Source organism: Terrapene carolina, unplaced genomic scaffold (genome assembly GCF_002925995.2).
Source record: "Terrapene carolina triunguis isolate 2854851 unplaced genomic scaffold, T_m_triunguis-2.0 Scaffold33392, whole genome shotgun sequence".
Lineage (NCBI taxonomy): Eukaryota > Metazoa > Chordata > Testudines > Emydidae > Terrapene > Terrapene triunguis.
The window spans coordinates 3,346,424-3,360,619 of NW_020697743.1; the positions used below are offsets into that span (position 1 = coordinate 3,346,424).

General features: G+C 42.5%; 1 protein-coding gene across 1 annotated transcript in view; it reads left to right on the forward strand.

The window, feature by feature from the left end:
• The window catches only part of LOC113409453 (diacylglycerol kinase theta-like), a 92,867-nt gene that overhangs the window by 28,379 nt on the left and 50,292 nt on the right, over positions 1-14,196 (forward strand). The window contains exons 6-7 of the mRNA XM_026663376.1: positions 350-503; positions 7,690-7,758. Of these exons, the coding sequence (XP_026519161.1) occupies positions 350-503; positions 7,690-7,758 (223 nt within the window). The remainder of the gene's footprint in view (positions 1-349; positions 504-7,689; positions 7,759-14,196) is intronic.

The following is a 14,196-nucleotide window of genomic DNA, read 5'->3' on the forward strand; positions in this document are numbered from 1 at the left end:
ATGCAAAATCCAATGGTTCCGATGCAAAACAATCTTACTATTGTTCCTTTATGTCAATGTAGGTAAAACTTTAGATTTCAGTAGAATGTTTTTAATATTTTAAAGAGTGTTGTCACATGTTACGAATTCTCACTGTTATGTCAATAAAAATATAGTGAGTTAAAATCAAACCCGATGTAAGTGGCTGCAACTCCATTCATTGCACAGGAGGTGGACCAATTTACAGTAAGTATGAATTGGTTCCAGCACGGTTTGCAAGGCCACTGCCTATTTTGTTACAGTGAGTTAATTTTTTTACAAGTTTAATGTCTGAGGTTTGACAAGTGTTTAATGATGTTTCTGTTTATAGGCTCATGCTTCTTGCTACATTATTGTACCACCAGAATGTACTTTTGGAAGATTAAGGAATATGATTCTTCCGCCGAATTGTGTGCGGTTAGTTTCTCGCAATTTCAGCAAAATGCACTGTTTTCGAATATCAGAGAGCCTGCAAACAGAACCAGGTAAAGACTCTGAAAACGGTATCCAACAGAGTGCTGAATATGTGGAGTTACTATGTTTTACATCAATACTGAACTGAATCTTTTAAGGTTGCTGATCATGTAGTACGTCTTTTTTGAGGATGTAATATTAATCTGTTACTAGCTAAGGCTGCTACTTCTGCTACATGATATGGATTCTAAATACAGAGCCTGCTGAATTCTTGTTTCTGCTTGACTATTTGGCATCAGTTCTACTGAGTTTGACAATAAATATGTAGGTACCTTGGTTTTCTTGCTATAACATGTTCTAAAGAAAGCTTAGTTCCAACTTGCACATAACATGATTGTATATTTACAAACATAGGACATTTTTTATGAAGGAGAGGACCAGTTTTTTTGTGAGCAAAATCATGTCTTAGCCTGTAGCTTCTGTTATTCCAGAGCTGAAGCAGCAGTATATTGCTTCTGCATTTATAGGAAAAATAAATCTCCATATACGGGGGGGGACGGCAGAGGAGAAAGAAACTGCATTTTAAGCACCTTTTTCAATCAAACATGTCTTCCCCTCCACCTCACATACATTTAGTAACTTAACAGTTGTAGTGTGTATTGTGGAAACTGTAGACTGGAGTCGTCTTTGACTAACTAGGCTACTGATGCTGATGATATAAGCAATCATTGATATAAATGCTACTTTTATTTAGCAGCTCATGTTAGTAAATGTTTTGCTTTCCCTGTTTGTAATTAAACATTTGTCCTTTTCACGTGGAAGGGATTTAATTTGTAGGATAACATTTTGCTGCCACCTAGAGTGCGTATTCCTTATTTACTTTAGTTTTCAGGAGCAAGCCTTTTCTTATGCCATTGCCCTCTTTCTTTTTGTGCTTTACATTTCAAACATCCCAAATGTAAACTTACCTTTTTTACTTAGAAATTATTTTTGTACGTTAAGACTGAAAGGGAAGCTAAATACACCAAACTTTGCCAGTCTTGGGAGGTTAAAATGTCTGAAACTTGTTTCCTTCAGAGCTTCCTGACAAGTTGGACGTGAGTTTACTGTTGTGGTGTTGAACATTTGAGTGTATCTTGGTATTTAATAGCTATCACTAGCTAGAGTCATCTGTAATACATGCACAAGCTGTAATATTACCCCAGCGTCTTTGGTAATGGACCTCAATCCTGACCTACACTTTCCCAGCTATCGTAGCCTCTCTTGAGCAGACAAGCTAGTTTTTAGTGGACTTTTATCTATATTACAAAAACCATGCAGTGAAACACAACTGGTAAGGACCATCTAACATAGATTCACTTATGACTTAAAGTGACCTGCAAATGTGTGGTTTTTAATAACTGGTTTTGTACCCTTTGTTGCTTTTTTATGATGTTCATAAAATGCTGGAAAACCGAGTGGTTTTAATGATTTTTTCCTACTTGTTTTTTATTTTAGAAATATCAGGAATGTTTACTCTGGACCTCCCTGGTTTTGCTGGAGGGCTTGTTCAGGGTCTCAGACAATGAATAATGTTAAGTGTTTAATATTTAACAAAGTCTTCCATTCTCAAAAATGTTAGTCATTAAATTGGAATTAACAAAAACCAGACTTTAAAACTGTCTGATTAAAAATCCTCTAGTTCAGTATTCCGTAATTTTCCTCTTGTGATGTCATCCTTTCAGAATGCCTTCATACATCATTTAATAAAAACCTCACAAGTTTAATATTCATTGTTCTTTATTTGCAGGTCATTTTTAGGTGAAATTTGAACCCAGATCTCTATGGGTGAAAGACTAGTATGTTAACAATTGCCGCTTCTAGTCACTAGGTTTGTTACATTAGGTGACAGACAAAGGTTTTCTCCATTTTAATACTTAGGATTATATATGCTCATTATACAAAGTTGCATTACCCAAATTCAAGTTGCCTGAATACATTTTAACAGGGTACATTTTCATGTCATTAACTCTGCATGTTCAAAGCACAGAAAGCAGAACATCCAACAACCAACAGTGAGGCCCCCACCACAGCACCAGACCTGAAAGCCACTTTCCTTTGGTGGGGGGCAGGTGTTAGTAGTAACTGCACTTGGATATGGACTTTATGGATTATTCCCACAACTCTCTAATAAGTGAAACCAAAACACAAACTTTGGGGTGTTTGAAATTCACATCCATGTTTTGTAGCTCCAGCCCATGTAGACAAAGGATATAGAGTGAGGCTCTGAAAAGTCTCTTCTGTAGAGATATGACCCAGCTGCCAGGATTCTCTCTCCTGGGTCTCAGCTCCCCAGCCTGAGATTGGTAGTGCTCCGCAGGCTTCAAAAGACTGTTGATCACTAAGGCGACAGTTGTGCAGTTGCGAGAGCAAGCCAATCGCCCTCCCCCGTCTGTTTGCGCACCACCTGCTAACCTGAACAGCTGCCTTGGGCCTCACCGGACACTTTCTTCTTGGCTGGTCAGCAAAGGAGCTAGGCTTCTGCCGTTGCTGCTTCAGCTCTTCTCCCCAGACTTTCTGAAGCACGGCAGGAAACCTTTCCAGTAGAGTCAGGCCTGGCTCTCCGGAACGATGGCCATGGGAGAGCATTTGCCAGAAACACTTTGTTCAGCGCATTGGCCCCTGTTTTTCTCTGAACACTTGGGTGCCTTGATGGTACTTTCCTGTCAGTGTTTGGGGCTCAGTGCATTGTCTTGGCGCTCTCCATCCTGCGAGCACAACTCCCAGGTCCGACCCTCCACTGGAGGTAACGTGTTTGGGGAGCAAGTGGAAGTGTCATTTCTGAGTGCCAAGGAGCGGGTTGTCACTCTGTGCTTTTGGACCTTTAACTCACTTTTCAGATCCCTTCTCCCAGGAAGGCTAAGGAATCTGCTTTGGATGCTGGCTTTTGCAGCAACTCAGAACCCCACAGAGCAGAGCACTCTGCATCAACACCAATCATGGAATGGTCCCACGCTCCCTGTCAGCGAGCACCAAGGACTAAAGGGTTTGTGAAAGGATCCCGGGTGCATAGCTGGTCAGGACCTTCCTGACTGAGGAGGCTGGGAGCTGCTTATTTGGTCAAGGAAAAATTCAAGATGGTCACTCTGGGAGCTGCCTTCCCTAGAGAAGGGGGCCTGGCTATTTGCTGTGGCTCTTTCTAAGGCTTGCGTGCATATTATGGGCACTTCTCAAGGACTGGTGGTGTCTGTTTTGTTACAGGAGAGCTATTCTGCTAGTTCCTTGTTTAGTCTTCAGGGAAGGATGGTCATTAAATGCTTGGGAATAGTTGGGGCCACTCTGCCAGGCTGGCAGTGAGGTGTTCCTCCATTTGGTTGGTTGATGATGGAGGACCTCATTCAGTTGGGTGTCAGATCAGCGTGTGTCACCACTGGAGTGTGGGAGTCACCAGAGTTTGTGGTAACTCACCCAAAACCTCAACTCATCCCAGATTGACCATTGGAATGTGTACGAGCCCTGCTACCCAGCTCATGTCCAGCCTTCCCGCCAGGGGTTGGGTGCGATACGTCACCTGTCTGATGGGGGGCAATGGTCAGAATCAGGAGGCAGCAACTCACTCCATGTTGCAAATTCTGGCTCTCCTGGCCAACACCTGTAGCACATCTCCACATTGAGTTTAACCTCTCTGGAGCTGAGACACCAGAGGACGCACAAGCAATACAGGGCCTTTTTACACTGCCCCTGCGTAACAGAGAACCTCTGGGCAAGTCTGACTTGGTGGCTGTCCAGGGACAGTTTGCAATGAGAAATTCCAAACACCACCTCCCTAACTTATATGGCCATGGCTATCTCCTGCCTAGTCTAGGGAGCTCACACAGTGGAACTCTACACCAAGGGAATTTGGTCTCTCCAGCAATTGTCATTCACCAGTTACTCTGATAAGGTCAGTCATAAATCTGCTAAGGATTGTCAGAGACCTAGTATTCCAAAAGGCGGTCCTGAGTCAAATGAGCAATCTGTGTATTGGGAAAGCCTTCAGGAGGCCAGAGTGGGCATTTTCTCACAAGTTATCATACACCTAGCAAGGAAGGCCCACATGATCACAGTCAGCTTGAGTTGATCTGTGTCGCATCCTTCTGAATGTCTTCTGGATTGGGGCGTGGCAGATCGGATTACCCCTTCCTCCAGTGAGGGATGCTGGAGATGAGTTGCCTCACGTCCGACGTAAACCAGGATCTACCAGTCTTTTATTACTACTACTAAAAGGTACCTTCCTCATTTGCTGACGGAGGATGGTGCTATATGTTTCTCCACTGACACCTCTTGTATCAAGGTCTGTTCAAAGCCCAGAAGTGACGGAATTTCAGTTATCATAACAGCACCATATCGGCTCAGGCAAGAGTGGTTTTCAACGCAGTTTTACAGGGTAAAAACTGGTCCCCTCAGAATGAGTCTCTGGCCTCAGATCATCATTTGAGACCATGGTGTCGCAGTGCATCCCAGTTCCGGAGCCCGCTGCCTGGCCCCTGGTAGGAACATACCTGCCAACGCAGTCTGGTATACAAAGGTAGATATTAAATTGCCTAAACATTACATAAAATCCTGTGCAAGTCCTTGTTGACAGTGCAGAACCTTCCTGCTCATTTCCCTTGGCATGGGTGGCAGGCCCCGCGGCACGGGGTATAGATGCCAGCTCTGCTCCCACTGGACTTGAGGACAGACCGGGGTAGGGGCTGTGGCAGATGGTGGGTACAGGGAACTGTTCCCACCTCTTTTCCTCCAGGGGAGAGTGGTATTTGCAGGCTGTTGTTGGTGACCGTGGGGATGCTCGCTCCTTCCATCCCTCTTGTTCCTTTTCAGGCTGGAAAGCTCCTTCTTGAACCACCTGGTTCCTAGGAGTTTTAATTCCTTACGTGAACGGCCACTTCAGCGGTGGTAGTGACTGTATCTGAGCGAGTGGGCTTCAGGCCCTGCAAGCGTTCCTTCCAGTCTATACCAAATCTCCGAAGGATAAGCTGGCGCTACAAACTCATTTGAGGCTCCTCTCTAGTGGGGATCAAGTTCCACCTTAATGACCCTGTTCTCCCACAGTCTGTTTCCCATGCCTGAATGCCCATCCTCTCTAAATGCTTGAGGTTCAGAGGTCCTTAGGTCTTTAACTAGAGCTGACTAACGCCTTAGAAAGACCATCACGCTTTTACATTTTGCACCGACTTGATAAGCAGCCATGTCTAACGGTTTGCTTTTTGCCTGGCTGTGATGTGGCTGGCCTGTCAAGGCTTGATCACAGCAAAGGATATTTCCATCCCAGACATACCTAAGGCAGGCTCGTTGCGCGCTCGGTGCTTTCACAACGCGGTTTTGCTTGGAGTCCAGAAGGAATTCTGTTTTAGGGTCTCCATGTTTCAGAATTCCTTTCTAAGGGAGAAAGTCTAAGCTCTCTGTTTTGTTTCTTCGGAGTTGTCCTGTATCAAGGCTATACAGTTTATTGAATTTTGGTTCTAATTCATCATGCAGGATGCTACTGTTGTTACTTGTGGTGGTGACGGGCAAATGTCGGATCCCTCCTTTATTAAAAACCATAATCTCCAAAACACCATTGCTGGTAACACTGTTGGCTTTGGCCTTCGGTATGGCGATTCATTTTGTATTGATTTTTATAATAAAACCAAACCATGGAAAGTCCAAAAAGGCAAATGACTTGTAGCTTGTATACGTTCCTGAATACCACACGCTTCATGGGATCTCAAAAAGAATTATGTAGTCTTACAATTTGTCAAAGCTGCAAGACCAGACACACCGGTAAAGACATAACACATTTGGGTGGGAGTTACACTAAGAAAATAGGAAAAGACCTACATAAACATAAATAGGGAAAGGAGAGGAGGAGGAACCAGGGAGGGGTTAAGTAGACTGGAACTTGTTTTTCTACCTGTTGAAACATTACTATAACTCTTCACTGAGAGATCTGTCAAGTCGTTTACTCGCCAGTAGTGAGAATCCCAGTAAATGGTAGTTTTAGAGAAGGGAAAATTAATAACCTGTAATTTTGCTTCTTTGAGGATTTCATTATATCAGCAAAGAGTCCTGTGGCACCTTATAGACTAACAGACGTATAGGAGCATGAGCTTTCATGGGTGAATACAGAAGTGGGTATTCACCCACAAAAGCTCATGCTCCTATACGTCTGTTAGTCTATAAGGTGCCCCAGGACTCTTTGCTGCTTTTACAGATCCAGACTAACACGGCTACCCCTTCGATCATTATATCAGGATTCTCACTCACTCACCCACTTTTCCCCAAAGTCTGGAGGTTTATCTTTGTTGAAGCAGAGTTTGGGGGCCTCGGTTTTTTTTTCATCTCTTCTTAAATCAGATTTTTAATCATTTTTTTTTTTTGGCTGACTTTTTTTTTTTTTTTTTTTTTGGCCAATCACGCAGTCAGTAATTGACTGGAGGTTTCCAAGGGCAGCAGTTAAACTGTGTGGAGGCTACATGTCTATCTCTCAGTATGGTGGGCTGGCTTGTATTCCACCTTGCTACTGCTGCTCTTGGAGAACCAAATCTGTCAAGAGGAGTTCCATCTGTCTCGCACTAGAGAAGCGAGACACAGGAGTGGGATTTCAGTCAGGATGATACCTTCAGAGAAGCAAAACCACAGGTCAGTAATTTCCTCTTAATTATTTTGTCAGCATTAAACATTTGACTATATAAACTGTAAATATCATCTAATACATTGGCTCCCAGTTTTAAGTAATAAATCAACTCAAGTTTCCTCTTCTAGAGCTTGACAAACAAAATCTTGTGTTTATTTGCAACTATTCAGTTCTGGAATTATCTTTATTAAATCGAAACATCTGATCGGACAGCATTTAATACTCTGATTCCTGTTACAATATCGTAGTTTAAAACTTATTATCAGAAAGTCTATTTTTAATTCATAGGCAGACATGACAGGCCGAGAAAGGAATTAAATTTGCAAGTAGTAATATTGAGACAATCCGTGAGAGAATTTGAGCCTATGACCCACACAGTGGTTACATGTTAATCCTTATTGTCAGTGTGTTACACTGCTACATTCATTGGGATATTGTGGTAGTGATTTTAATTTTAAAAAGCTAAGTATTGGAAGAGGAAATGTGGTCGTTGCTGTAGTGTATCCTCCCCCTGTGACTTTTGTTGTCTTTGATACTTCCATTAAACTATTTTTAAGTAAGACTCAACTATTATTTTGTGCAATGGAAAGGTAACCATCTCCTCGAAACTTTTCTTTCCACAGATGAAGATGAGGATGTTGATGGCTTAACACAAGGGTCAGTGAAAGATGCCCAAATTTCAACAGATTCAAGTAAGTAGAATTTTAGTAAGTTGGGAATATTGGCTTAACGCAGCCTTTATTATATTAGCTTAACCTGATTTTCCTTATGAAGAATAGCACTCCTAAAGAAAGCTTCACTTTGGTCAGACAGTTATGTTCTAATGGTAATTACAGATCTTGTGTATCCTGTATTGGGTCAGCACATCTTTATGTATATGAAGTGATAATGGTTAGGGCCTTCTGTGAAATCCACTCGAGCATTTTAATGAAAAGAGGTGATGGTATTCCTTAGATCATTGCAGTCAACCTTCTCTTGAGGTGTTTTCCACAGGTGAGTATCTCTGGAGTTAATCGCTTTCTGTAAGTAGTATTCTCGGTAAGTCACAGCTAGCCGTCTCTCACAATAACAATTGAGAAATCATGTGTTTGTATTTAACGATCCAGTAATGTTAAGTGATAGATTTGGAGGGCAGGCAGTACATTTCTTTAAAGCAACTAGCCTTTCATCTATGGCTACTTGGGTTCAAATCTTACCAAGGGCATAAGTAAAATGAAATCTACACTCTGCTCAGGTGAGGCCCAGTAAGAATAAATATAGTGGTGTTTATGTCAGGATTGAAGTCCATTGGCAACTGCGCAATACTGTTTTTCTACCCATTGACTGCTCTACGTTTGATATTAGCTCTTATTAATCTCATTTTCTTGAATAGTGCAGTCAACCACAGTTTATTAAAACAAAATAAAAGGAAGTGGAATAAATGACTAAAACCAGCAAATCATCACATTTTTCATGATGTGGTTGCATAAATGGCTCTAGTACGAAAAAGTAGATTGAAGAAAAAGTAAAGAAAGAAAGAGCCTTCCATGTCCCCTTCATGTTCTTTCAAGATCTAAGACTATTGAGGAAATTGCCATGTGACAAGGGCCATTCCAGATCAATACTTAGCATAGTTCTGACAATGGGCTCAAATGTGTTAGTATGTCCCCTTCATTTTAAAATAGGGTTTAAACTTCACTTTCTCCTGATGACTGTGAGGAATTTATGACACACCATATACTTCCATATTGTAGGATCAGATTGTGACCAGCTGTGGTTTGTCAAATAAACCTGCACTTTTTCCAGTGGGCGGCTTTTCAAATAGCAATGCGAAATAATCCTTTCTGTGCCAGCACCTGTTTTTACTTCTATATCTTACTGACTGAGGCTGGTATTTCTCCATCAGTGGCTGTCAAAGGGAGTGAGATGTCTATCCTGGTATCTCAGATGGCTTGGTCGACACTGCTAGTCCAGTACGCCTTATTTTATACGGACTGACCAAGAAGATGAAGACACTGCACTCAAAAAGAGATTCTAAACTTCACTTTTCCTTACACACATTTCTCTACAGTGTCAATCAGTAAAACTGGGGAGAACAGGAACACACTGTATATTTTCAAAGACCAATGCAAAGAATCTTTAATCCTGTGGTTTAAATAAAATGGTTGTACTAAAATGAATTGCTTCCCCTTATTACATATTAACACAACATAACTGGCTCTCTTTCATGCCCTGATTTTTGATGATTACTGTGTTGGTAGGAGAGAAATTCTAATGCTTCTATTGAAAACAAAGGCATCGTGTTCAGTGGGAAGTATTGATTAATCATTGGCTTAACACTTTCAAATATTAATGTAACTGATACCAGGTAGTAAGGCTTTACTCCTCCTACAGCTGATCCTGCCCGCTGCTGTATGTAGTCCAAGGGGTCGAGAGAGAGCCACTCATTGACTTTGCAGGAGGGATCTCTACATTTGTTGCATCACTGTTTCAAGTCAAGCTCTTCTTTCAGAGTGCACAGACTTTTACTGTGTAAGGGAACATGATACTAGAACTGTTGGTCACCTTTACAGTTATGGTAGCTAACCTGCTATTTTATCTTCCAAAAAAGATGTAGCTGTTGTTTTTTCTCAGTTTCATACAGGGGCGGCTCCAGGCACCAGCGCACCAAGCGCATGCCTGAGGCGGCAAGCCGCGGGGGGTGGCCTGCCGGTTGCCGTGAGCGCGGCAGTCAGGCTGCCTTCGGCAGCGTGCCTGCGGGAGGTCCGCCAGTTCCGCGGTTTCGGCGGCAATTCGATGGCGGGTTCGCCGAAGGCGCGGGACCGGCGGACCTCCTGCAGGCATGCCGCCGAAGGCTGCCTCACTGCCGTGCTTGGGGTGGCAAAATACATAGAGCCGCCCCTGGTTTCATATACCTTACAGATACAGGTCTGTAAAAAAAAAAAGCAGTGAAAAATAAAATGCAGGATATTTTTTGGGGTGTGAAAGGATAGATGCCTGGCCAATTTTGGTTTGTAAGACATGCTATTTACGTTAGAGAAGGAACTAACAAGAACCATGATAAAAAGAATACAAAATAAAGAATGGTTTATAAACAAAGTTACATTAGGATCTTTTGATCATCCATTCTCATAATGTGAGAACAAGGGGACATTAAATGAAATTGATAGGGAGAAAAATTAAAACTGATAGAGGCTTTTTAAGACAATGCATTATTAAACTGTGGAACTTATTGTAACAAGATATTATTGAGGCCAAGAACTTATCAGGAGTGATTAGAATATTTTAGATGGGTAGCACAGATATCCAGAGTTACAATAGTAAATATTTTTTTTTAAAATGAGTTTGGGAAGAGATCTGAACCCTCACACTTCAGGACATAAAGTAGGGTCTACAGGCTAGTCTACACAGAAAAGTTATATTGGTATAAGCTAAAGTGTGAATTTTAACCAATATAATGTAATCCCTGTGCGGTTACTCTTATTCCATCATGAAAGCCTTTTATTCTGGTGTGAGGCCCTTTTTTCTGTTTCGCTCATGTCTTTTGGGAAGGGGTTTAAGCTAACCTGAAAAGAGTTGTTCCCACCGAGGGTTGTACTTGTTTAACTATACTGGTAAACTGGAGACGGGATACCCGGGATGGCAATTCCTGTGTTCCTACAGACAAAGCACATTGTTCTTAGCTGAGGCCGTGTTTGAAAATGATGCTGAACATAAAGAATCACAGTCCTAGTCTGGCAAACAAACAAACAAACCGTCTTTAATTTCCCATCTTTGCTAATATTCCTTCATAACTGGAGATTTAGAGGGTGAAAATACTGTTTGGATGATATCATACAGATGTAACAAACCCCCAGAAGAGAGATCTCCATAATTCTCAAAATAAAAATTATTTACGGTGAGCTCTTAGTTCCTGGATCTGTAGGGATCCCGGAACATAAAGACGCTAGACTCTGCCTCTGGTGGTTTGCCAGAAATCAAGGCAGGTTGAGGGCTTGTGCAACCTGCATGATCAGGCCCTGATGTTTTTGTTCATTTAAGGCTTCTGTCGGTCACAGTTGGCAATGAGACCCCCTGCTCCCCAAACAACAGGTAAAAGTCTGGTGATTAGTCTCAAACGTTGTTCATTACAGACCGGGATTTACAGTGCTTCGTGTTAAGCACCTGGCCATTCTTCCCGAGGCTACTGACACTTAAGAGTAACAAACATCTTTTGAAAGCTGCTGTTGTGCAGAGTCGAGCTTCAGCCAGGGTGATGGCTTTAGTGCCATGCAAAGCTAAAACCTCCTCCTCTGGCTGGCTTGTCGGTGTGTGACTATTGAAAAGGCATATGGCATTCTGAGCATCACATACTATCTTCCTTGACTGATTGATTTTATTTGAGCTTTAGGGTTTTTATGATTTGGTTTAATGAATTAATAAATTCAGACTGAGTGAAGGTGTGATGGCAATCTATCCTGTTCAGGTTTTTCCTCTGTTTGCAGATTCTCTTTGATCCCCTATGCCAGTCCAGATGCTTAGGTATAATTTGTCCCTGGCAGCAGATGGGGATAGTATGCGAAACGTGTTTGGAGGTGTCATCCCCTGTACACAGGGGACTTGCTCGCTGTGTAAGCTCATTGTTGGTGTTTCCAGCAGGTGGAGAGATCAGTACTTTTGCTGGCAGATGCAGAGGACTGAAGGGAAAAGAAGGGCTTGTGACCTCAGAAATCCCCCTTGCACTGGGACACCCATACTTTCTAGCTGTCCCCAGGGAGCTGCTTACTGCCTGCTGTGGGACTCAGCGTATCTGACACCCACAGGTTTCCCAGGGAGTAACCAAGAGGACAACACTGGGGTAGCTGCACGCCATGAACATAGGCAGCTGTCAAGGAATACTCTCTCCCTCTTCCCTCCCCTCGTTGTGGGGGTGGGGAGGGCTAAATGATCATGTCCAAGAAACAAGGGGTAAAGTGGGCCTTTGCCCCCATCTGTTGCCCATCAAGACTGCAGCCTGTTTGTCCAGTGGTCCCCAACCTCCAGGTCATGGGGTAGGGCATTGTAATGTGAAAGTGGACATGCCCAGATCAGTTGGCTCCACACTCTGCTTGGGCAAGTGCTGAATCTGCTGCCAGAGAAACGGAGGTGTTTACTGAGGATCTGCGAGTGGGCACTGCACTTTCCAGAGTGGCAAAGGAGAGACTAGATCTCCAAGGTGAGGTTTCACTCTCCGCCACAGACAAGTCAGGTCTTTTTCGAAGAAGACATTTGAGCTCATTACAGTGCTTCACAGGGAATCCTGGGCACAGCTTATTCCTGCTCAGATGGCTTCAAAGCCTATGATCCGTGTCCCCTGAAGCTAGAGGTGAACAGAGGAAAGCGGATCAGATGCTGCTCTGGCTGGAATCTGCAGTGTTGCTCATGGCAGATGGGTGAAAAAGTTCCATGAGCAGCTGTTAAGGCCCAGGGCGAGCATGCAGCCCCCACGTGAAAGGCTGGCAGCTCTCACAGCCTTGTGGTCCAAAAATCCCTTAGAGCTGGAGTTTCGGCCTGTCTCATTGGGTGAGACCCAGTAGTGATGAAACGGCCAGTGATATAGTCAGAGAACCAGGATGACCTGGGGAAAGAGGTTGGTTTTTCAAAGGAACAACAGCATAAAATTCACATGATTCTTGTCAGTTTCATAGCTGCCCAACTGGGTTTTGAATGGCAGCAATGAAACTGACCAGAGTCTTGCTAATTTCTCCTTGCTGCTGCTTGGCACAGCTGAGAGCAGTAGAAGTACAGGTACTGGAGCAGGCAGGGTACAGGGTAAGGAAGACAGCACTGCAGTTGGTTTGCACTCTGTTCATATTTAGAACATTTTCTTATTTTTCAAAACCTTAAATTCTGCTGATACTGTTGGATTAGGCTCCTGTGCTTGCCAGGGAAAAGCTTCCCACTCGTCATTGATTGATAGATTTTTTTTTTTTCAAGCTGTGCTTAGATTTTTGAAAAGTAAGAAAAGAATAAAAAGGCTCCCCCTAGCCACAAGGCTCTCAAATATGAGGAAAGCTGTTTTGGTTTCACCACGTATTACATATCCTGTCCCCAAAGAAACTCTGTGTTTCTGAATCAGGTTTCGTAAACAAGTACCGAACATTGACCTTGCAGTAGCCTCCTGCTTAAAAAACAACAAAACCAAACCAGTTTTGCTCTTTAAATTGGACAGCTCTGAAAGAAGCCATTGATGCAAAAGATAAAATCAGCTTTCAGAAGGTGAAACTACGATTTAGTTGTAAGAAGAGACTTGAGGTCTAAAGACTCGAGAATGGGGGGAAAAGTTCTGTTGCAAGGAGCTATTTGTATGATGCATCAGTTGATAACTCTCTGATCAGAAATCATCTTATAATTAGTTACATAGTAGGAAGACGAAGCTTTTAGGTTAAACTGTGTGCCAACTTCATTTCACAGTTGATCTTCTTAGCCTTTTCCTTTAGCAATGAGAATTGGAGAGGATACTACGTGCAGCATCATCTAATATAAATTACAAATATTTAAATAGATTTTCCAAAAGAAAAGAAGTCAGACAAGTTGTATGCAAATTATTTATATAATGCCCCCTTTGTGGTGGGTTTACACACAGATCAGAAGAGAAATATTTGTACAAATGACTAGTTGTGGTAATAAGATGCTGACCGAAGAAAGGATGTCGTATCTAGATGACTGATTTTTAATAACGGCTGCATTGAGCATTAGCCTCAGAACAAAAAGTGTGGGATTCATTTCAGAATGGGGACCTGATGGTCAGTCTAGGGGAAGAGTTGTGTAATTACACACAAATCTTTCTCTTAGAGTACAGTCATTACCACCAAAAAAAAAAAAATGGTATGTTCCACTCTAAAAAGTGTAACCAAAAAAAAAAGTCCTGTTGAAAGAACTTCACTGTGCTGACTTGAATCTGGAGAGACATTCTAGTTCTTATTAGCTCACAGGGCATTCTGCATACTCCTAGTTAAGTGGTCTTGCATGAGTTCATTCCCAGTAGCTGAAGTGAAGTAAAGCAGACACAGTCTTTCATCAGATTGTAATACCAGAATCAGTCAACATACCTTTTAAGATGGACTATGCCAAATAAATACATTAAAAAAGGATTTCCATTGATCTGAGGACACTTCCAGTCTTTACCACCT